This window comes from Athene cunicularia (genome assembly GCF_003259725.1).
Source record: "Athene cunicularia isolate RWA chromosome 2 unlocalized genomic scaffold, athCun1 chr2_part1, whole genome shotgun sequence".
In the NCBI taxonomy this organism is placed as follows: domain Eukaryota; kingdom Metazoa; phylum Chordata; class Aves; order Strigiformes; family Strigidae; genus Athene; species Athene cunicularia.
This window is the reverse complement of record NW_020799095.1, coordinates 79,549,828-79,575,556: the sequence shown is the minus strand read 5'-3', so window position 1 is coordinate 79,575,556 and position 25,729 is coordinate 79,549,828. Positions and strand designations below refer to the sequence as shown.

The following is a 25,729-nucleotide window of genomic DNA, read 5'->3' as shown; positions in this document are numbered from 1 at the left end:
AAGGGTAACATTTAAAGATGAATGTTTTAGCGAGACCACTGTATTCAATATAAAGTCCTAGTAGAGGATGATGTAGGCAATTGAAATACACTAGGTAAAAGTGTAGAAAAACTATCACAAACTGCCAAAATCAAATAATCATGTGGTTCGTATTCACTGCCATTATAAATTAATCTCAGTATCTTGATACCCAAGTACTAGAAGAGAAGGGGAAGGAAGAGGAGGAATTCCAAGTGAGTATATAAAGGTAGTTCAGATGCTCTGAACTGTCTTTTACACTAGTGTGTGGTGCTTTCCTCTGAAGAGAGACATCTCTTGATTTATTTTTGTAGGGAATCTTACAGGGCAAATCATGAATGAAGATTGGGGTTTTTTTCTTTTGACATTGATAAAAAAAGTTTTCAGAACTTAATCTTGAACATGTAACTGTCTTCTAAAGGCACAGGTGATAGGGAGCAAAGGGATCTTGGAGAGGTAAAAAATATTTTCTTTTTATTCAGTTACATGAACATGTTAGGGATTTAACTTTTTTCCCTTTCCTCTTAAGACCAATTAATCTTCAAGAACAGTGTAGCCAGTGTTCAGTGTTTACATCTTTCACTTCTTGCTTGACACCTGCATTTCTATGAGCACCAATCGTGCTAAGACATAAGTATATATTTAAATGACAGTATTGATGTAGTTCCATTTAATTTGGTACTCTTCTGTTAAAGCTTGCAGATGTAAAAAATAAGTATAACAAATACGTGCAGCAGCACAGAAGGTCAGTCCTTTGAACAGGCTAGATGCACTTCAAGAAGAAGGTCAACAATTGCGACGTCTTCAAAATTCTAAACTACTATGAACTTAGCATAGACAGTTGGCATAGATAACTTGTATTAACTTAAGATAAAATTTAAGTGGACATGCCAATGAAAGCACTTTGTAATCTTAAAAATTCCGCTTAGCAGTTCCTTATGGACTAGACTTTCAGACCCTTGATCATTTTGGGTAATTTTTTATCCCACTCAAAAGATATCCTCACATATTTACTTCAGTGGAACTGAGTATCCTTATTCAAAACAAGTGGTATCTCACATAGCCATATATGTGAAATAGACATTTAGAGATAATTATTTAGAAGTTTAACTGATCTAAGATAGGATATTTGCCAAAATGTCATTCAATAGAGCCTTCCTCTTTTGCAATACCCTCAGGCCTACTTTCTGTTACTGTTTTGGGTCATCTGAAAGAATTCTGCATTTGCTGTGCAGGAATCAAAGCCAAAGTTTCAGATTTATTTCTGAAAGGAAAATAGTTTTCCATTGCCTTCAGCACAGTGCCAGGAGATACACTGGCTGGTCAGGAAAGTTTTTCTTGCCTATAAGGAAATAGGCAAGTCATGAAGTATTACTGAGGTAGGGGCATGAACTTCAGTATGCTTAGTTTAAATCCTTTTCTCACTATTATATATTGGTGATTTACAGTGGATTGTAGAAAAAATAATGATTCTATTCTGAGTATTGATTGGGGGGTTTTTTTTGAAAACTGAGCAATGTGAAAGAATGGAATAAAGGTGTAAGAAATAAGAGATCCTTAGTATTTATTCAAGCACAAGTTATATATGATTTTTAACCACCAAACCACTCTCAGTGCTGTATTTATCTAATTATTATTGGAATTATTAATGCCTCTAAAAATACTCTGGATTGTTGATGAGGAAGCAGATTTTCAAAGTCAAGATGGGAAAGTAACACATTATGCTTGAGGTGAAAGGACATTTGTTCACAGTATCAGCAAAAATAAAAGTGAAAAAGAAGAATTTGTTAACACCTTAGAGAGTGTAAAAACGCAAGAAAAGAATTCTCCAAGGAGTGCAGCAGTTCATTATACCACACGTCAATAAAGGATCAGAAATCTAATGGTGAATTGCAAATGAAACAGAAATCTTTTCCCTTAATCTGTTCAAGTTTTGTGCAAAGCAGATGAGCTTTATATCCGGGTTAACTTTTCACAAATCAAATGCCATTGAAATGCATTTTCAAGATGTGTATAAATACAACATACAAATAAAACAATTGGAAGTTGCAGCACAGTTAACCATATTCCACTTTTTGTGTGCTGAAGGCAGACGTCAGAGCTGGAATTCAGAACAGTGGGGAAAAAAAAAGGAATATAAGTCATCTCTGCCGCTTGGTGTCACTGTCCTCAAATAAACAGTTGATCAAGATGAAACCCGATAGTTGGAATGTTAAGGACTAAAATTAGCTGGTTTTATTTTTGGGGCCTTCGTGTTTTCATAAATCAACAGCAAAAAAACACGGCTCAAGTGCTGAACGACATGTAGCTCTGATGTGGACTTTGTTTATGTAATAAATCAGCTTGGGAAAAAAATATTTAGAAGTACAGCCAGGGACACTTATCGGAGGACTTGAAACTTCAGCACAAAGTCTTATCACACAAGGTTTCTCTAGTTCAAACAGCGCTTCAGCAGAACAATGTTACAGGATTTTCATCAGGACCCTTTTTTTTAAAATCTACTCTTCAGTATATGTCTGAATATGGGTGTTACTCATAACAGAATCAATGAACCTAAATGAAGCAGATACTCCAGTAGTTCCCTACTTAATGGATCTGTCATGGCTATTATCATATAGTTCATGAACAAAACTATCAGGGAATAAAAATATGTCATTTCAAATTCCAAACGTAGATACGTTTAGGGGCTGTGTATGCTGGGTTTTTTTATTTCATAGTACCTGTATAATTGCAAGATCATGTTACAGAAAAAAAATACTGTGCAAATGTTTGAAAAAAGTCAGCGTGACTTCTGGTGCGTTAGTAACCTTGGCAGTAATTTCTTAAATTATGGGAACAGCTATTTTCCCTATAAAAGCTTTTAAAAAATATATTATTTACCTTTTCAGGGCCTTGTTTGCTCTTATTGTACTCTAACTTTTATGCCCTCATTGATGGCAGGAGTTAAATCATTCATGATATGCTTTCCCAGTTCAGAAATGGTTAGAAAGAAGGATCAAGTACAGTTATTCAAAAGCAACTAGAAATGTGATTTCTCTTCAATTATGGCAGGTCCCAGGTGATCAGTTAAATACCATCTACTGTCAAGGATTTCACCTCACGTGGTCAGGTACTATTTAGGGTGATAAGAATGAGAATACTGCCCATGTCATTCAAATGGAAGTTAACAGCCATCTACTTTTAATACTTCCTTGTCTCTGACAGTCACAGTCACTTTAAATTCCTGTTTTCATATTCTTGCTTCTTGGTCTCCTGGCAGTGCTTAGGATGATGCTGGTTAAGGGTCAAATCCTGGGATAGTTCTGTTGCATTTTATACAGTTAGAGCAATCTATGTACACCGTCAAAGGTGTAGGTTGTGATCTGGCCTCGAAACAATTTTGCTTAATGTGGTTTTGTTTGCAAAACATAGAACTCAACAAACTGAGTATGGAGAGTTGTGTAAATGCTGCAGCAGACTGGTCTGTTCCCCCTCAGTCTTTTGTTACAGTGTGCCTGTAAGTCAATAGTTAGATGCCAGAGGATAACACTAGGGAAGATACACTATAGTTATGATTTCATTTGTGCAACTGTTTACATGATTAGAAGAAAAATGTTTATTAAGCACCATGTATCTCAGGTTAAGGTTCAGTATCACGGTAGAGTTAGTTTTATTTTGATATCTTGTGATACTCTCTAAAAAAAAAAATCATTTTATTGTTAACTTTCCTTAGTAAGAAAAGAGGTTTGCCAGAGATATCTGGCTTGTGACTGACATTTAGAGAATTCCAATAGGTAGCAAAGATGACAGTGATCAGCTTTCTTTCTGCTTGTCTACTGAGGGCAGGACAAGAAGTAATGTGCTTTATATGGAGCAATGAAAATTTAACTTGGATATTAGAGGGGAAAAAAAATATGACTCCATGGAGGTTTCACAAGGGACCAGGTTATTAAAGAAAATGTGAAATCCTTATCATCACCTAATCTGTAAAACCTCCAAAAATGTCTCGAGGATGAGCTACCCATACTTGATTCTGTCTTGAAACAGAGGGATAGATTAGGTGGATTGTGGAGGTGCCTTTTGGCCAGATTATGGCTGCTGAAGAGATGCAGCTGTATCCACCTCCGTCTGTGGTGTGGATATTAGCTGCCTTTGTTCATGTGAATCATAGATACTTTTACATAATAGTAATATCTTTAGATTTTTTCTTACACTATTTGATAGCAGAAGGCAAGAGCTTGAAACAGTGTCTGCCTGCCACCAGACTTCAAGCTCTTGCTGCAAAGCATGGTATTTGCTAGACCTCTTCAAAAAAAAAAGGTCCTTGGAGCTAGTGGGGGAAAAAAAAATCACATCAGAACCTGCTGAACTACTCTGGCTCAGAAAAAAAATAGCCTCAGACAGACACATGGAAGTGAAAGTCTCAGCAGCTATGGTTAAAGCATGGTAAAGTTACAAGCTATTAAAAACAACATCTGGTGAAAAGACAAGTGAGTTGACCCCTGTTCTGCCTGTGCTGCTTAGCTTGTACTACCACAGGATTGCCAACTTCATGCATTCAGAAATTGCTCATCAGCTCTTGTCCTCACCACACAAGTGGCTTAATATCATGAGATTTGAAAACAAATAATTTAGGGTGAACTTCCCTCCATTTGGCTTCTGGGTGTTAGGTTTGTAAAGGTCACATTTCTGAACATTTTTTTGCGACCATGAAGGTTTTATTGAAAACAAAAGATTAGGTAGTCATTGGTTGCCAGAACCTGCACCTTTATATAAAACTGCATAATTCAGAGTAAAATCATCACAACGCAGTGCATTTGAGTTGTTGTTCATTTTAAAAAGGCAACTTGGACACTTCTTTTGAAAGAAATAGTCTCAAGAAACATCCTGGGATGAACAGGGAGAAATGGATCAAGTTGAATTGAAAGGATTTGAGTAGGGCCATATCTACAAAAGGAACTGGGCACAACTATGCCTGGAAGTACCTTTTTAAATACTCAACAGAGTGGGCTTCTATTGGATGCTAAATCTAAGCATTCCAGAGCTAGATTTCCCAAGTTTTGAAGCCACTGAGATCTGCACAGCAGGAGTTGTATGTTAAACTCTGCCCATCCTCTGTGTCTGCTACCTGCCTCTGCTCAAGATTGAAAGCTTGAGTCAGCTGCTAGATTTAGGTATTTAAAGCTTTTATACTCTAAAAGCTTAACACCTACCACTGTTAGACAAAACGTGAGAACTAAGTTCGACTCTCTTTTCTGCCTTTAGAGATACCAGCCGATCTTCTATCTCTCTCAGGACCATTATTGAGAGTATTATTTCCTTCTTTGCAAAGAAAACCAAAATACTTGCTGGGCTAGAGACTGCCTGGAACAAAGCTGTAAGGTATTCTTGATGTGGGAAGCACCCTTTTGTAAAAATATTCAGTGACTCAGAAAGAGAGACAGAGCAAGCTTAACTATTCAGACCAGTAACGAAATAAGTGCGGTGGCAGCTCAGAGTTCCAGTGCCAGCACCAGAGATGTTTTTTCTATGTTTTGTGCTAAGCAAATGTTAAATCCAGCAAATAAGTAACCACTGAAGCTAGAACTGGACAAGCCAAGTGGCTGTTGCTCCCTGCCTAGATGAGTGCCCTAATCTCAGTCTCTTTCTAGCTAAACTCATATTCATGTCCTTGAACAGAGAATAATCTCACTCTGCTTACGGGAGGGGGAAGTTTGTTTTTTCTCGACTAGACGAAGGTTTTGCACCTGGGTTTACCATATTCTTACTGAATCATTGAATTTGGGGCAGGGGGAAGGACAAGACAGGAGAGAAATGCCATAGCTTCCTCCTCTAGCAGTTATGGGTTTTGTGGAGCCAGGTTTCTTACTTGTGCTTTAAGCACACCTATGAGATCAAGCCCCTTGACTGATGAGATTTACCAATTTCATGGGTTTCTCTGCAGTTTTCCCACTCAGCATGCTCAGAAGCAGAATTCAGGCACCCAAATGGGATTAAGCAAATCAGAAGCGTATGCGTCAGGCTTATTGAAGGGAGCACACAAAGTGGTGTGAGTTAGGGAGGCCCAACCTGACAGGAGCACTGTAAGTTAGGCTGGTGTGAGGCAATTCAACTTCTAGACCTGTGCTACATGGCATCATTTTCTATACTGTGGATGTACCCAGTCGGTCTGGCGTAAGTTGGCTCAGATATCTCCCTCGGATGTTTAATTAAGACCTGGTGACACACCCTTAACCACCCAAATCCTTTTATGTCTGATTCATCTTTTGTTACTGATTTCACTGAAAAGTTCTGAAGTTAACTCACTGGAAAAAATAGAATAAAGCAGCAGCTAATAAGACCAATGGCTTTTAATTTGCATTAATAAAAGGACATTAAAAAAAAAAACAAAGACAAACTTAAATTCAATTTGAGATTTTTCTAGTGACATCTCAACCGCTCAGGCTTTGCTTCCTTGATATTTAATATTACCAGAGCCCCTTAATAGTGTATAATAGCCTTGTAATTCATATTCGGTCATAATTCATTCAGCATATTGTTCTTGGTGAAACTGGCAAGCATGCCGTGGTGTGGAAAATGCCACCTTTAAAGAAAAGTTTATCCCAGGATCAGGCTTTTCTTCAATTGGATAAGCAGAGGTGTAGTTTCTTAAAAAAGTATTTCACTTATTTCTGTGTACATAAGTTTGGGATGGCCTGGGAATGAGTCGGAGTTATGAATTCCACTGAAAAGAACATTTCTGTTTGATTTAATGATGGATATCCAAAATATTTCTTGTAAAGCTTTCCAAATATAACTACTGTAGTTAAAGGATTAGTGTGTATTTATGCCAATGTCCTTTACCAGGTGAAATCAGAAACAGCTATTTCTGTGTCATTGACTACATATTTCTAATATACAATGGATTTTTTTTTTCAGGCAGTAACACCTATTTTTGTAGTAGCCTAATCAGAATCACGTGCAACCATAGATTTATTATGTCTAAAATATCCTATTAGCATATGTAGATAAATTTTAGATACAGTGAAGATTTTTCAACACTGCTTGAAGTATAATTTATTTTCTTTTGCAAACATTTTCTTAGGCATGAGTGCTAATAGGATTTGGTTCTTTTCCAGCCTCTTCTGTGGACAGTGAAGACTCGATTTCATTAAAAGTAGTGGCAAACAATAACATTTCTTTTAATTAGATGATCTCATGATTTCCACACATATTTGTTCTGTGCATTATTGTTCGTTGGCAAAACTGAGCTGCTTGGTAGCGTGTGAAACCATATGTCTCAATAACATCTTATGGCAGGTGAGGGAGGATTTGCAAAACAACATTTGCTGACAGGACACAATGTATTTTACTTTGATGGGGAACTTTTCCTACGTGAACTTTATGGCTTAGTTCTCTCATGCAAAGTCAAACCTATGTGAGGCTTAGCGGGCCTTACATGTCTCCCTTTAACTCAAAGAGTGGTTGTGTCTATGAAGCAAAGACTGTATAGCACCAAGTACTGTGTGTGCTGCTCAACTGTTCATCACTACGGAAACTTTCTAATACTTGTAGTCTGTGTAGCTGTTTCACATGCTTTCTTCTTTTTTAATACACAACTGCTAAATTAGCTTTTATTGGTCTTTTATGTGCAGCTCCAATACTGATCTTCCCCTTTGAGCTTAGCAGAATGGTTACAAATAATTTCAGACATTGCTTTTCCTCTTTCTCTCCAGTGTTTATAATTTCATTTGAATTCTTAGCAGCGTTTTGGGATGCATCCTGAAGTAGGGAAAGAGTGTGACAAACAGTGGTCAGTCTTTTTAAAGACTTTTACAACAGCATGAAGTAGTAATACGTTCAGTCAGATCCATTTTCTTGAGGGGTTTTTTTTTTAATAACATTTACACTTTTAAGCAGATCTCGGAATACTTGGGGAAACTACGAAAAATACTTCTGGTTTTATAAGTAGTCAGCTTGAAAGCCAGAAGAGAAAGCAGGTCAAGGCGAATAAGACCTAGCCTTGCAGAGTTCTTAAGTGGATAAGTAGCTGTAGGCATTAGACCCACTGACTTTTTCAGTGTCATTCTAAGCACCTTTTCAAGTGTTTTGCTGGTTCAGTACCTCAGTGACCTGGTGAGAGAGCCAGGTGTGACCAATGTCTATGACAGTATATGAAGTATACTGACAGAGCAAAATGGAGAGATTACCAGTAGATTTATGATTGTTAGTGTATAGTTCCCCCACATCCCCCTCCTCCTATTATAACATTTTCTTCTTTCCATCCCAGCAAATGCTCAAATACACATCTTGATTCTGATCTCTCCCAGTTTCAACAGAGATACTGTGATTTCGTTGACTCTAAATGGAGCTTTTTCTGATTTACAGTTGTTTGCATAGGACAAGAGTCAGGCCTGGACTGTGGAGGTTTGCCTTGTAAAAACCTAATGGCAATGGATTTGACAGAAGGAGGAAGGCAAGAAGAAACATTTAAGACTATTTATTAATCAAGAATTCCAGCAGTGAGGCTTTTCTTGCCTTGATTCTGGCAAATGTACAGATGAGAGATACTGTGCAGAGACAGTTTCTGCACAAACAGAGAAAGCCCTTCAAATGGGGGGGGGGGGGGGGGGTAATAGTGGATAGTGGTGCTGTCTAAATTTAACAAACGTTAAACAAGGTCCTTGTTCTAGTTTAAGGGTTACAGGTCAGAAAGACAATGTCAACTAAAAATACTGGCAATTGTACAAGTCAAAGCCATTAACTAGTCTTGACTTAAAAGCAACTTGTCTCTCCAAAGTTATGATACCTTCCCCACCCCCCCACCAAGAAAAAAAAAAAAGAAAAAGGAAAAAAAGGGGTTTGGGAGAAAATAATCTATGCAACCTGTTTGAATTAAGAAAAAAAAAACCATTTTATCCTCTATTTATGGAAAGGCAGCACTTTGAGACTTTAGTGTTTTTGCATTGGATTGTGAACTGTCTTAATATATTGTTCTCCTTTTAATTTCCTGTGGCTGAATATCATATCAAAAGAAAGCGTCATGCTGAGGGTGAAAGTAGCATAGGGTCTGTTAGCTTTCTAGACATGTGTTCATATGCTGTTTAATATCATCTGGGTAGGGGGTTATGTTTTGGTTTTTTAAAGCCTTGCCAAATAGTTATACAGCTAGGCTATACATCAGGGTATCTGATCATGCATTGGGTTTTTTGGATTTTCTTTTGTAACTTGTGTTTTGAGCACCCTTTTAAAACAACTTCTTGCCTATTGGTTGTGATCTGATTCATGCATGTTTTGTTGAAAGTGCTTTACTCTCTTCATTTCTTTAGCAGTAGAGACTAAAGCGTGGGTATTTGGGGCCAAATTTTATGTTTAAACAATCAGAGCTATGCTTTCTGTGCTGGCGTTGTTATGATTTTCATTGAGTTTTAAAGTATACCGAAGAAAGAGATTTCCTGGAAAAATGACAGCAGAGCCTAGTTTTGAGCATTTTGGCCTCATAAAGTTAGAGTGACCATCAGAGACTTGATGCAGAACTCACTAGAGCCAATGGAAAAATTCTTGCTGGTTTCAAATGGCTTTGGACCATGTCCTTTATGAGTTGTTAGCTATTATCTACACTAGGCCATTTGAGAATCTTTCTTTCTTAGGCTACTTCAGATTCTCTTTTGCATACACAAGATCTTCTGACACTTTCACTGTCATCTTTGACAATGTAAGACCTTCATTCGTTTCTGATGGACAGTTGACACAGATAAACCTCTTGAAGTTTCTTAGTTTATAGAACATTTACTCATTGGGGAAGGAGAAAACCCCAAAGTAAACATGTTAAGTCTTGTAGAAGATGAATTGCAAACAGTGGCAAAGGAAGGGAGTGGCTTTCACCAACCAATAATTTGTTGCAAAAGCAGGTTTTTCTTTGTTATCTGAAGCAGTGCATACCCAGAGAAGTAAGCAGAATTCTCAGCACTGGCTTGTCCTGTTTGATTTAATTGTACAAGTAAAAGTCCAAATGTAGGTATATGTTGTATCTGTTTCCACAGTTTTTAACTTCTGTGTCATTTAAATTTGGGACTGTGCTTGAAAAGTTTCTGCCAGAGCTCCTCAGTGGGGACTGCACTTCAGTGGATTGGAACACTGCAGTCAGCGGGAATAAATAGATCAGAGAGCTGTGATTTCTTAGTATTCCACACTAAATTCACAAAGGAAACTAGGCTATACACAGTGGGAAAATTAGTTTCTTAGGAATAACAAACATTCACAAGTCAAGCTCTGGTGTCCTAAGGATATAGTACCGAATTTTTAGACTTGGAGAAACTTAGCTGGCTACAGTGTACTGCAAAGGAAGAGAAAAATATGAAATTTTATATATATATATATATATATATATGAAGTGGAAAAAGGCTAAAGTAGCTTGGGCTTCAGCACAACTGTACTTCCAGTAACTTTGCAGTATCCTATATTCTCACTTCACTTTTATTTAGAAGGTGGGGTGGCCTAGACAAAGTCCGAGTTAAAAGAATAATGAGTTCTCACAACAGGAAAAAAAATTAAAAGCCAAGGATGTTTGAAGTAATGTTTGATTATAATTCCAAGAAAATTCAAAGGGGAGTCTGCTGCTTTATTCTTAACATGTTCTTCTGTGCTCAATTATTGAACTTCCGTGATGTTTGCCAGCATGTTCAGGATACTGATTTTTTTCCAAAGAGGATAGCCTTTGGAGAATCCTCCAGGATGGAGAGGAAGCTTAGATCTGAATTTCATGCTTTTGCAAGATTCAGATCCTGAAATGAATTTGTTTGTGACTTCTCTGAAGTATAACCATATGTATTTTCTATCCAAATTGTTCCTCTCTAATGGGACAAGCTTAATTTCTGTAGGTATTGATCTGTAGGTATTATGAAACAGAAGATGGATGTATACAACACCTGGATGTGCCCTATGCACTGTCCAGCAGGAGAGTGTTGTCTTTAAACCTTCTTTTCACCCCTGTATTTTTATACCCTGTCCTCCTGACTCCTTCTCTTCACCCCTGTCCTCCTGACCACTGATGTTGATCTGAGACTAAATATTCAGCTGTTATAATTTAAAATGGTTCGTTGGCATCAATACCTGAGCATCAAGCTATGAGCACAGTGTATGTGTTTGTCTTTTGTTTTTGTCTTCTGTGGCAAGCTGTCTTATCTCCTTAAAGGGTTAATCTGCTTCAGTGCTGTTATTCGCAGCCAGAAATTCTCATCCTGACAGCGGCATATACAGTTTGGGGGCTTGCCTAGGCTGCTCCTTAGGGTTTCAGACTCAGCCTGTTGTACTAAGTATGCATAAATATGGGTACGCACACACACAAATGTGCATACAGATGTCTGAAAGAGCTAACTGAAGTAATAAATTTTGTGTGTGTATACATACCTGTGTCTGGATGTAAATACGTGTAGATACACACACACACATGTGCGCATCCAGGCATCTGAAAGAGCCAACCAAAGCAGTAAAATTCCTGGCTGTTGACTTCTGATTCATGTTGCTAGAATCCTCTTAGTGACTCTGTAATTAGGATTTGTATTAGGATTTGCACTAATTTCAGAGTTCAAAAGCTGATTTGTTCTTCTAATTTAAGTTTTAAAGTCTTCAGATGTTACATTGTTTTTCAGTAATATTTTTGGCAGTACTTTATCATTAAAAAGTGTAAAGCTTCCTTTTTGAAAATTTGCTTTGACAGTTGGATGATTTTATTTGTCTCCCTCTAGCTAAACACCTACAGTTACCATAGACTTCAAAGGGAAAAGTAGTTGCACAACTTCATTCCAAATTAAGAAAGTATTTGTGTTGGAACTGGATTATAGAGACTAGAGCTGGAAGTCAGTTCCCCAAGTAAATCAGAACACCTTCTTTGACTGTAGAGAAGTTCTGCAGATCTTGTTGAAAATTTGCCTTTGTATTTCAGTACATCATCATTCAGTACATCCATTCATCAACAGCTATAATAAGTAGAGATTTTCAGAAGGCAGAAGTCATATGTGTTAGAATTTCAGCAGACACTGAAAGATGATTAGAGTTGACCATTGATGTTTCTTGTCTCTGGAAATTTTGCATAAGGACAACACTATCATTAAAATGGGGGAAAACACATTAATTTGACTGGAATAAAAGTACTTTAAATAAAACCCAGAAATTATTTTTTCAAAACCAAACAAATATTCACCCAAAAAACGCATGCCAGGAATTATTCCATTCATAATTCTGGTCCCCATAAAAATTGGGTATGCAGACATTAGAGTTCTTCTCAGTAGGTTTTCAAAATGGTTTGAATTTCAGAAGAGCGTATATCACAAATATAACAACTCCTATCTTCCATGTACCAAACACATTGGCTGACTGATTTTAAAAGAATTAATAAGACTAGAGAAAATAAACTCTTATTGCAGTGATGAATTCATTTTGCTCAAAACCTCTGATCCTGTTTGTGGTTATTTACGATTGCTGAATGTTTAACACCAGTGGAAATTACGAAACTGTCATGTTGCTGTTGTTGGTGTTTGACCTTTTGAACTCCCTGTTTCCTGAAGTCTGTTGACAGACCATTAATAGACAGATTTTGATTTTCAGCTTGGTTGTTCAACACTATTTGATTGAGCTAATCTATTTTCACATAGTGCAAATGTGTTTGTGAAAGGAGAAGCCAGGCTTTTCAGACTTAGAAAAATTTGTCTTTTTCCATACTCACTCTTCCAAGATGGCTCTCACTAAACTTGCTAATAGCCTTCCAAGGCCAAGTGTAAATAGCCTCTTTTCAAATGTTCTTTCCTTGTTTTGCTTCTCGCTTGATATTTTTCTGTCTTCTTTCTATACTGGCATTGAATTCAATTTTGGAGTCCATGTGAATTTTCTTCTGTAATTCTTCTTCAAGTTTCTTTAAAATTTGTTTTTCCGTTAGGGTCTGTCAGTGGCTTTTAGACCTCCCTTGGTAGGTTTTAAAATGTTTCTTTTCATCCATTGCACCTCGTTCTAGGTCTTGGTATGTTTTTAAATCCTTGCCACATAAATATTTATTACACATTCACAAATCTATATATAAATCCTCTTTCCTTTCCATTCTGAATCTTTACCAGTTTGAGTTCTGTTCATGTGACTTTTCCCCCACTTCTTGTCTTCATGTCAACAAGTGAGCAATAACATCACCATCTTTCTGGGCTAATGTATGAGCAATCATTGAGTTTTCTTGCAGAATATGGTTTCTGTCCTGCACAGTCTCCTTAGTTCTTTGTTTCTTCCCCAGGATATGAGCCAGTACTCTATCATCACATTCTCTGAAGTCTTCTGCTTTTTGCTTTGCTTCTCTCCTTTTCCAGATTTTTATCTTTGGATTTCTGCAAGGACTTCCTCTCTGTTCCAATCTGGTGAACATATTCACTTCGTTTTTTACCATGACTGTGGTTTTGTTTCTCTCTTCACTTCTTCCTGTGCTCTCTCCTACTTCTTTGTGTCTGCTTTTGTACCACTTGAACGAATATCCAAGAGACATGTAGTGTTCTCCACTTTTTTTTCCCATTTCCTCTTAAAATTCACCAAACTCCATGCACATCTCTCTTACAAGCCCATCTTCTGTCCCCATTTGATGAAACATTTCATCTTGAATAGATAACCCTTTCTTTTTCTTCGTAGATTAGCTCTTCTGTTCTTTTTGGTCTGGCATAATATATGACAAAAATGTTTCTTTGTCATCTATGTCACTATCAGGTAATGATACACTTGCTAGCATATATGCACATAGCTATCAAAAAAATTATAAATGATGTGAGTAGCTGAATTTGGTGACTGCCTATTTTTTGTTAGCCATTCTCTTTTAGGAATATTTTTAATTTAATCTTTCTCCCCATATTGCCTTTACATTTTTGTATTTTTGACAGTTATGAAAAATCTATTTTCAAAATACAGTCTTTTTTTATGAGCTGACATATTGTGACAGTGCACTGTGACAAAAAGAGTTGGACTTGTGGAAGATAAGTTTTTAGCAGTCTAACCAGAAAGATGTAAAACAGCCCTTAGAGGGTGCATTTTATATATAAATTGATTCTGGTATTTTCCCAAAAGATATTAAAAAAAGAAGAAGAAAAAAAGACAGCATTCTAACAAATGAAACACATAGCACATTTCTGAAAGTTAAGATAAATCATTTTACACTTGTATGAAATGCAAGCAAACCTTATCCTAAGCATCTGCAGGCATCCCAGACTGTCACCTGTGGTTCAGCTTGGCTTTGGAATTCACTTCAGATTGTGTCTGCAGCCTGCACTCCTACCTCCCACCTGAGTGACGAACAGCAACATTTCCATTAAACTACCAAGTACCATAGAAAATATCCTATGCAGAAATGTTTTCTATGCTATGTTAATGATGGGTTTGTCTCCTGAGGGTTTACATGTCCAAAACAAAAGCAAAAATATTTACATTTTAGGGGTATTCAAAATGCATCTGTCATCCAGGAAGTAAAACAAAAACATGCCTTTTGTGCTATGGTACCAGGTGAATAGCACAAGAAGGACATGAAGGAAGTTGGCATGTTTGGAAAGCTTGTGCATGTATACCTACGATTTCTCTGTGATGTGTCTGTCACCTTAACATGATGTTTTAAGGGACAGGACATGCATGTGTTTTTAAAAAATCATGGTGGTTTTATTATATCCAGTTGCAAAGATACCTGTAATGCACACTTGCTGAGCCTTGTGGCTATTTCATGTTGTCACTGGATTTATACCAATGTTGAAATATCTTCCAATAATTCTATGTTTCATAGCTTCTCAGCTGTATTTCTGGAAATTGAGAGTCTGGTAGAAAGCAGAATATTAAGTGGAAAATCAGCTCGTGTGGTTATGAACTGAAGTTTGCTTTTTTGAACACATACCTGCTTGCTTTGCTGATCACATTTGTTCAGAAGAGAATGTTTAGCAACCTAAGTTTCTTTTATTTGTGGCTAAATAGCTTCAGATTTCAGCAAAACAATTTTTCATCCTTCATCAGACACACAGAGAAATTAAAGAAATTATGCATTGGAAAGATTCGTAGCAAGGTTATTTTCACTGCATTGAGTTGAGGCTGACTTGTTAATACTAACAGCTCTCAGTCAAAGGAGATATGTTTCTCTTCTTTTTAACAAGTTCCTCAGCTCTGTTTCATGAGGTCTACAGGATATGTGCTTGCTGGTTACTGTAATGACTTCAGTGTCCAGATTGATAGGAGAGGACACAGGTGATTTATGTGTACCTTCCAAACATCGATTTATACACTTTGGTCTTCTCATTAGCACCAGGCAGCATACTGCCTGCTCCCACCTTCTGAGTTGTTGAGACATGGCTCGGCCTGCTTTCCCTCTCTCCCAACATTCAGAAGGGGTAGTGTCTCTCCTGTCAAAAAGGTTGCTTTTGCTAATTCTGTTGGGATGCTACTTTTTTTTAAAAACTATGAATTTATTTGAAACAGTCTGTCATTTAAACAGAAGAGATGATTCAAGTACACAAATAGTACCTGTAGTAGACACTTGTCTGCCCTTTTCTGCATGTATTGCTGTGATGGAAAAAAATCATTGCATCCATTTCCCTTGATTCTATGACTGTCTTCTTCATTCTGCTGGGGAGAATTCTTCAGATTGTCATGAGTGATTTGGGGTAGCAGTAATACAAAGGCTTTGTTAAGCATGAAGAGTAGTGTGACGGGAAAAACTGAAGAGTGAAACATGGAAACAGGAGAAATTATTTGCAGGAAATAAATTGAATTTTAAATCACCAGAGGTCATTTAAAAGCTTCTGTTCTCAAAGCACTGAGGAATCACATCTATCATAAAATCTTGAAAAAGTATAAATGATTTGACAATCTCTACGTTGCTTGAATATTATACATACATTGTTGAATTCATAGATCTCTATTCCACTGCTTTATATGTGCCATGGTAGTTTAATCACTTTTGGACAACTCCAATTAAATTTGTGACCTCATACTAGCTGAATACTGAGGGAGGTGGTAGTAGTAGATGATATCAATATTAGCAGTTAGTCTAGGGTTTGCTGCATCTGATTATATTTGCAAGAATTTACAGACATGTTCATGTTTAGCTGGAATGCATGTATTCCCAGTCCATGTTTTCTAACCTACTAATGGTATGGCTAAAAAGTTTATACTCCTGAACATCACTGTAAAATATTTGACTGTTCATAAAAGAAGCAATCAGCTTATTTGTCATTTTTGCTACATTCATTCAGTATCCATCTGATTTTCAAATGGAAAAGGAGTTTTGCATCTTGCTTCACACACAAGAAGTGTAACAAAAACTTAAAGGTTCTTAGAAGCAATCTCTGGTGGGGCATCCTCTTTTTCCTCAGTGTGGTGCATGGGACTTTGGTTAATACCCACACTTAATCCCTACTTAGAAATTCACAAACAGTGTGCTCCTAGCTGTAGAGACACTTTACATTGCATGACCTTACCTAAGCGATGACAGGAAGTAATCAAATAAACTTCTAGGAATGGAAATTGTAGTTAAGGTACAAGGAAAAAAATTGTAATGATAAGGATAGTTAAGTAATAAACCAGCATAATTGCATATAGCAATGTGTCATAGGAAGCTTTTAGTAAACTCTGCAGTGACAGATTGGTCATGCTGATTCAGTGCTGGGAGATAAGGTAGATGACTTTGTAAAGGAGGTGACCTTCTTGCACCTGGTACTGCTAGGATTTCTCATCCACAAACTTTGTACTAAAATGAGAGGAATGTGGTCAGCCACACTGAGGGAGAACTGGCAGGGACACGAGAGAGAGAACATTCTCAGGTATTTATAATTCTGGCCATGTAAATTCTGGTGCCCACCAAATGGGCCCTGACCACAAGATCTGGAATTACCAGCTAGATACTATAATAGACTTATACAAGCATAAGATAGCACTGTAGTTGTACAGAGTTCAAAGTGTAAGTCAAAACTTTTACAGTAAAACTGGAAAGCTTTGACTATCAACATGGTACTGCCTGTGCAAGTTACTGTTGTGGAAATGAAATAGTTGCTTCCCTTCTATTATTATGATGGGTAACCAGGTCATTTCCTATCAGTACCAAAATGCAATGAGATAATAAAGCAACATAAAGTAAATTGCGTAAAAATTAGTTGTTGTGGTTTTTTTAGTTCAGAGAAGGAAAAGATTAACTTTTTTTTTCTTTTCTGACTGCAGACTGTATGCAAATACCAGAATCTCAAGTGCTTCAGGGAGTACAAAAAGCAAACTATATTCAGTATGACTGGTTAGAAAGGAAAATCTGAGTAGTCACAATTTTGGGTTTTCTTTAAAACTATGTCTCCAAGCAATCTCACAACCGCAATATTATGCTTTGGTTTTGAAGCAGAAGCTTGGATTAATTCTGTTTTGGTGTTGTCAAATTTAGTGCTACTATAAGGAATTTCAGTGTCATGTCAAGGAAAGCAACCTCTGACTTCAATTTGTGCAGTAGATCTGACATAACCTGTCTAGCATTTTAAATGGGCAATTGTAATCAGTTTTGGTGTCGTTCAGCAAATCAATAAAAGTTTGCTTTAATGAAGTTTAAATGTCCAACAGGAATAAATGTTCTTGCTGTCACTGAGGAGATGGATTTGTCTGCCTGCCCTAAATCTTACCTTTCATATTTACCCACGGTACACTTACAAAAAAAAAGTATTTCCTTTATGATACTTCATTGTTATTTTTTGCCTGTTTTGGAAAAAATAAAAATCCTTACTTTTTGCTGATACATCTGGTACTCTGAGGTCTTAAAAACAGCTCAATTGATTACTTTTGATTTAAAAACTTCTCAGAAGGAAATTGCATAACAAGGCTGGGACCTCAAATATGTGAGTTTTGGCAAAGAGCTGCGGAAGAAAGGCCTGGCTGTAGCAACCTCACAAGAAAAGAACTTGACATTTTGAAAAATTTTTATTGACCGGTGTAGACAGGGAACGGGAAGTCAAATCACTCTCACAGGCAAGCTGCAGTCTCTTCCTTGCTGACCTTTAAATGCCACTTAGTGTCATCAGAAAATCAAGGAAATGCTAATAGCAGGGCTTTGGGTAAGAGAGTTATAGATGAGAGATATCTTTTGAAAACAAACATAAGATGTCTTCCATTTTTATACACATCTATTTTTGTAAAATTAAGTTGTCACAGGAGTACAATTATATTTTCAACAGCTTAATCTTACATTATTTTATTAATACTAACATTACAATTTTCAGAAGTATCCATAAGCTATTGGAGCTTCTGTTCATTCTTGAAAAGGGAGTAGTAGTTTGCAAATTACATTTTATAATTGCATTCTAGGTTGATAACTGTGGAACACAGACTGGCCTCTGCTTTTGGTTCTTTATCTTATGTTCAGCAGGCTATGGACTTTGGTAGTCCTGTAGAAAGTTGACTTCTCAGTGTCTTTTGAAAATGGGACTGGTATGCCTCAGTCACCAGGTTACTCCAAGCCTTCATACTTCCATGTTTTTAACCACCCCTGCCACTAGAAGAACTAGTAGGAAATAAATCCTAAAATTAAACTCCTTAACCCTAAAGAAAGCATCTTTTACATTAGAAAAAAGAAGGTTCCTTAGATTTCAGAAGTCTAATGAGAGGGGAGAAAACTAACTGGCTAGTATAACATGAAATAATGGGTCCATGAAACCTGATGGCACCATATGTAGGTACTGCCACTGTTTCTTGCCTCCTTCCAACATCTACTTCATGAAATTGAAAGGGACTTTAGTCCATGGTTGTGGTTCAGTACATGTTCAAGACCCTTGCTCGACTAGAATCTAACTTCACTGCTGACCTGTGCTGGTGTATCTGTGTTCATGCTGGGTTTGGTTTAGCTTAATTCAGGGCAGGGGGGGGAAGTATTTCTTTTTTCTTACTAGTTGTCATTAGTTAATTGTTTGAACTGCTAGCACAGTGCTGTAACACTAGTGGTCTACCAAAACCACTGATTTTACAAGTTCAAAACCACTGATTTTACAAGTTGGGAGACGTTTTTAAAAGCTCTTTATATAATTCATTGTCATGAATTCCCTTTTTCTAAATTATTTTTTTCCCCTTTTTTTCCTTTTTTTTTTTTCAATGCAGTTACAAAACACATGGATTGTAGGAACTGATTTTGATTCTAAGCAGAGCATTCATGCTAACCTGTTTGTCTAATGAAATACGATAAGGGCTGACTTTTTTAGCCAGCTACATTGGCTGCAATACTTGAGCTTGGCCTTCCTCTCACTTACACTGCTGTAATTTGAGTAATTCCACTGAAATCAATCCATTGATAACAAATTAAAACAACAAGAAATGAGAGATGGTTTGGGTAAGTAGCGCATACATACCAGATCCCTGCAAGTTTGCTTAATTAATGTTGTATGCTCTTAATAGTTGCCTTGCTAACCTGCCTGAAAACCAAACCTCCAAAATCCAGTGATTTGGAAAGAAGGTGCAGTGCATCTAACACAACATAAAATATAAAAGTTGGGTAAAGCATTGTCTTGCTAGATTAGGTTTACAACAAAAGACGGGTCATGCCAAAAACACTTGTCAGTGGTTTGTGTCCAACGTGATTTTTTTGCTCTTAAAGGTACTGAAAAGGACTACACACATGGGACAGCTTGAAGGTCTACCTTCAGTTAGACAAAGCCCTCATTGCTGAATGATGGGGCTTTCAAAATTTATTTGAAGTTGTCCTCATTCCATTTCTCTGGAAGCTGTAGCAAGTTTTTATTTTAGAGGAAGAGTCTTAACATGAGCATTCTTGAAATGCTCACTCAGTAAATAATGGGCTTAATATACAGGTTAGACTTGGAAAAGAAAATTTACATGATTTTCCAAGGTTTTTCTTTTTCCTTTCATTAAAGTCTTTTTATTATAAACTATTTATAGTGTCGTGTAAGTATAACATTTTTTTTTTCTCTGTATCTCCTGTTAGGAAATCCAAGCTTTATTAAAAAAATGCTTTCAAACGTTTAGTTGTTGATCACTGTTTTCCTTCACGGTGATCTGTTCCCTGAAAAAGGATTCTTACAGCTCTTCAGCCACAAGACCTTGAGGTAGAATTGAATGGGATATTAATTTAAAACTGGATACATCCTATCTTCTCGCTGGTACCCTGTGTTTGTAATGCTGGGAGGGAAGTTTTAGGGGGTTTTTTAGTTATTTTTGTACATCTTTAAATCTCAACAAAATTTCTCAACCTTTTTATCCAGCACGAAAAATCAAAGAATTAAGAGATTCAGAAAAGCACACATGTAGAATACCCTTCAAAATTATTTTGTTCAGTTGTAAGTGTGTGAAAAGAGACTGCTCTGTATTTCACCCTGTGAACCCTGTAATTACTTTAGAGGTAAACAAACTTTATTTGATAGAACCAGGTAGAATATGCACTGAGAATGACTTAAATTTTGTAGGCTACAGATGAGATGATTATTTTTTTCCACTGCTCAAGATATAGGGCCAAGAAAAGACTATGTTTCTCTATAAGATTAGACCTAATCTTTTCAGCCCCACCTTCCACTTCAAGCTTTTGTCTTCATTTGCTAGAAAGGTGAAGAAGCTACTGAAACTATTCAGTTCAGAGATGAAAAAGAAATGGTAAATACTGCTTTAAACCTTCTGTAAAATTCTAGTCAATCAGAGAAGACCGGTAACATGCGCTCTTTGTGCTAATTATTCCAAGGTGAAGTCTGCTGTGCAGTGCTGGTTACCACATGCATGGTAAATACAGGATAAAACACAAATCAGTTTGCTATCTGCATTTAGCATTTTCAGTTGCTTTCAGAGGTATCTATAGAACATCGAACTTTACTAGGCGATCATGAGGCTGTATTGCATACATCCTTTTGTATTACTATATTTTTTAGCTATTTATGCTTCATTAGTGTTTGCTCAACAATTCTAAAATTAAATGAGTTGTCTTTTTGAGCTTGCTGCCCCATGTTTTTAATTTTTATCTAAGATTGTGCTTATGGAAAGGAATTACCATGCCATGTCACGAGTCAGATTCACTGCAAGTTACACTCCTGTGGAAATCCAGATATCCACCACAACAATGAGGCATATAATTGAGACAAAGCATTTTCCAGCACTTTCCAGATTGGAGAACTTAAGTTAAAAGAACTACTTCTTTTATTTGGAAAGTGATGAGATTTGTGGTGACCTGACCTTTAGTTGCCCGCCAGTATGTATTCTGTGGTTTTGGACAAAATTCCGCCCAAGAGCTTTATGTCCTCAATGGGTGAGTTTTGCAAGTGCAGTAGCATGTTCTGTTGTGATAAGAACAGCATTATCCACCACAGTCATGAGCCTGAGCTTCCAGAATAGGTATCCTGCTCCAGCTCATGGTTGATTGGTATCGGTGGTGATTTCACAGCAGCCATTTCTGAGAAGAAATGACCGTCTCATAACTTAATTAAAAAGCAAAATCTTCAATTTAAGATGGAAGCTGCTCTTTATTAAAAATAGCAAAAGTTGACTCACAGGTTTTGAGGGGAACATTTTTGCAAGATCTTTTTTAGCAGATTCAAAAAATTAATTATGTTGAATTTAAGTGTCAAACCAAATTAAAAACGCACATTTTCAAGCAGTCGTATTTCCTAGTCTTTCCTGCTTGTAGATTTACTACTATATAACTGCATATATTTCTGTTTCTCTATTAATATAAAAATACATTAAGGCCTTGATCTGAAATCAGGCCTTTTCCCATGTTTTTAATGAGAACTAAAGTAACTTTTGACATTAAGGAATTACTGAAAGAGTCTTTGCTTCTCCTTACATCTGGGCCTGTTAAAATTGGGTGGTGCCTGTCAGTGGGACTTCTTTTGACCAGGTTAAGTAGTTGTTTTCAGTAGATTGTAAATTATTATGGTTGGTTGTGCATACAAATTGGAAATAGTTTGATGGTAGCAGAGTTTCTTTTGCATAAATCTGCAGAGAAGACTCAGGTAAATCAGGCAAATTGATAATGAAACAGACAAGCCTGGGACACAGACAGCATGTGTTCTCTTTTAAGACTAGATCTTGCTTTCAGAAATGTATATTGCTTGTAAATTAAATACAACTGCAAATGCTTTTGGATAACTGTAATTATGTGTCTTGATGAAGCTTCTGTTTTAAATAGCAAGCAGCAGTAGTATTCCCATCAATACTACTGTTAAACTGCAGTAGATGCTCATCATGCCTCCTGACTTACTAATACTGTCTGTAAGATTTGTTCCAGTTGACCTTTAGAAGTTTCCAAAAGTTACAGTTTGCAATTCAGCAAGTTTGGCAGAGAAACACACGTGATTATTCATATCATTGTTTTAACGGTAACCAGATGTGTCTTGTTTTTCTTCTTTCTTTTCCATTGTTTTTAAAAAGTGATGTTAATCCAAGATGTTAATCCATTTACAGGGTTTTTCCACAGCACCAAATTCCCCTTCGGTGAATTCTCGTTCCAGTAGCCTGGGTCCATCACTGTCCCTTGGTAACATCTCAGGAATGACAGCAAACCCAGAAGTGAAAAAGCGCAGAGCACCTCCTCCACCAGTTGTGACACCTGCATTGCAGAACATGGTGATGAGTGGACAAGAAAAGAGAGCAGCACAGGTAACAGTGACACCACAGAGTGGTGCTTGATATGTTAGCTATCATAATTTCATTTATTCAAGTCATTATTCAAGTCATTCACAGATATTTTGGCTAGCCATTAACTGCAGCTCGCCAAAACTCTTAATCTTACAAAATAAAATTATCAAAAGTCTTGGAGTTTTTTACATATTTACTGAGCTTTCTTGAGACTGCCCCAAGCTTTTTCCCAAGATTCCCAAGAATCTTTCTAAATCAGGAAAGTTTTGTGAGGCATTATACTAAAAGAAGGAGGGTGAAGAAAAAAAGGCAGAAAAGCTGGAAATTGTATATCCTTATTGGCCAGGGCAGTCCTGGAAAATGAGTGACAGTTCTAATGACTGACAAAAATCTTCAGCGTGCTGTTTTGCCCAGATACTTATCAGGCTGTCACCCACATCCCTATCTCCAGTGCTGCCGTGGGATACCAGAAGGTCTGCTCTGCTTTCTGAGTTGTGCCATGTGACATTTTAAAGCAGTGCTCTGGTTTTGCTTTTAAGAAAGGTCACTGTTCCGCGTAGTACAGTTATTGAGAATTAAACAGAAATGGGGGGAAACCTTTCTGAGGACCTAACCCTTTGAAAAGAATAGAGTTTAGGGAAAAGGAAATTGTTCTTGTTTTCATAGTGACATTCAGGCATGTATGTTACTAAATACGCACAAGCACATTAAGACTTCTGATTCCACCATCAACAAAAAATGTTACATCCTTCTGTGTGGAAGAGAATGATCTGGGGGTTCTAACTGACAAGCAGCTGAACATGAGCCAGCAGTGTGTCCAGGTGGCCAAGAAAGCCAATGGCATCCTGGCTTGTATTAGAAATAGTGTGACCAGCAGAAGTCGGGAGGTGACAGTCCCCGTGCTCTGCACTGGTGAGGCCACACCTGGAGTGCTGTGTCCAGTTTTGGGCACCTAAATGTGAGAGGGATATCGAGGTGCTGGAGTGAGTGCAGAGGAGGGAAACGAAGCTGGTGAAGGGCCTGGAGAACAAATCCTATGAGGAGAGATTGAGGGAGCTGGGATTGTTCAGTTTGAGGAGGAGAAGGCTGAGGGGAGACCTCATCACTCTACAACTACCTGAAAGGACATTGTAGAGAGGTTGGTGCTGGTCTCTTCTCACAGGTGATTAGTGACAGAACAAGGGGGAACAGCTTTAAATTGCAACAGGGGAGGTTTAGACTGGACATTAGGAAAAAATTTTTCACAGAAAGAGTGGTCAGACAGTGGAATAGGCTGCCCAGGGAGGTGGTGGAGTCACCACCCCTGGATGTGTTTAAGGGTCATGTAGGTGAGATGTTGGGGGATATGGTGTAGGGGAGAACTTTGTGGAGTAGGGCTGATGGTGGGACTCGATGATCCCAAGGGTCACCTGAATGATTCTGTGATTCTAAATGTAAACTGTAAAAGCCAGTGTGTAGAGCTTTATATTGGTGCCAAAGGAGAATGCAGGGAACAGATACTGTCAAAGTTGTGTATTGTGGATTGACTCTATCTGCTTAGGGTTTGTCACCTCTACAGCAGACTGTTCTTGGGAAGGAGAACTGTATTAGCACAAAACGAAGTCAGGAAGGAATCTATGAGTTCAGTGTAGTGGAGGAGGAGTCTAGTGCTCAATCTCACTCCCTGTCACTCTTGTTTATCTGTGTTGATATACGTTAAATGCCTTTTCCAGTGAGGCATTGTGTAAGCAAAATTGATGCATGCTTTTGGTAAAGACGTATGGAATCTTATTTTCCCATTCTTAGGATATCTAAAAGTGTGATTGCTGGAACATAAGGGTGTTCCATCTTTCAAAATTGGAATAAGTACCTTTGAAATGGCTCTCATTTATAGATACAGCTGAAGAGAAACGTTTTCTTGCAATATTTGGTGCACTTTATTTTTAAAAATTTCCTTTTGAAATTTGTACTGTAAATATTTTGATATGGTTTCTTGTGTCCCCCAGAGTTAAACATTTAATGTGTTTAAGATAAATAGATCTTTTTGTACAAAAATACTATGGCATTATAATTCTTAAGTTTATACAAGTGTGGTAATCACAGACTGTATTACTCTTAGGCTTATCTCACTGCAGTGTGGCACTGAGATTTTAATTTGCGTTGCACAGAAACACTGAAAATCTAAACTCTATTTAAACATGTTAACATTTCTATTTTCAGCCTTGTTGAAAATAGATTAAAGTGCTGGCTTTCTGAAGCCATTGGGAGAAAAGTATTTCTTTTATTTATTGCAAGTAGCATACAGTACAGTGTCAACTTCACATTCTCTTAGCCTAAAGAAAAAGCTATTTTGAAGAAGGGAAACAGATTAAGTTCACATCAGAGGATTTTCCACGACGAAGATAATTTTGAGCAATAGACATGTGTAGCTGTCAAAGCCAATGAAGAGCACGGTAGAATTATGGGCACAGTTGCCAGAGTCTGTTTGGCTGCATTTGACGGGTAAAGGACATCTTTCTGAAAATGACTGTATAGGGAAAAATATTTAACAGTTATGGTGTGCTTCTGAAGCTCCCAGGCTGAAAGGTGCTCACAGGCTGCCCTGTAGTTTGAACAAGAATGTGTGAAGTACAGTTGAAGTGAAGCACAAGATCCATAAAGCAGTCAAAAACTGAGGGAAGAGATTAATTATTCAGTACTATGTTGCAAGGTAGCAACAGAGATACTGTTTATAAGACACCTCAAACAGTTCTATTTTATCTATGTGCAGACTATCCAGTTTTCTGTGAAAAGAGTAAAAAATCTCAGGGTGTAAGTTTATTTCTTTAGTTTATGGGAAAGAATTAGCAGTGATCTTTTTTTTTTTCAGGGAAGGACGTCAATTCCTTATTAATGGACTTCCTTCCATAAAAAGATAAGATGTTTGTTTAGAAAACTTTATTTATGTGCAACTGTTACTAACAGGAAAATCCTGCAAAAGGGGAACATGTTTATTTCCAGTGAAGCTAGCACATTAATGGAAAATGAAAAAGGTGGTATTCTGAACTTTCAGAAGGTTTTTTTTTTTTAACTATTAGGTTGCATAAAGTTGTGTAGAAAAGCAAATACTGTAGCTGTTATGAATAGCTGTAATTTGACTTTGCAACCTAATAAACCCATTATTTTTAACCCGTTG

General features: G+C 37.2%; 1 protein-coding gene across 1 annotated transcript in view; it reads left to right on the top strand.

Annotated features, from left to right (window-relative positions):
- LOC113476632 (protein cordon-bleu-like) overlaps positions 1-25,729 on the top strand; it is a 164,007-nt gene that overhangs the window by 110,611 nt on the left and 27,667 nt on the right. Inside the window, exon 7 of the mRNA XM_026842446.1 lies at positions 22,402-22,596. Coding sequence (XP_026698247.1) covers positions 22,402-22,596 — 195 coding nt within the window. The remainder of the gene's footprint in view (positions 1-22,401; positions 22,597-25,729) is intronic.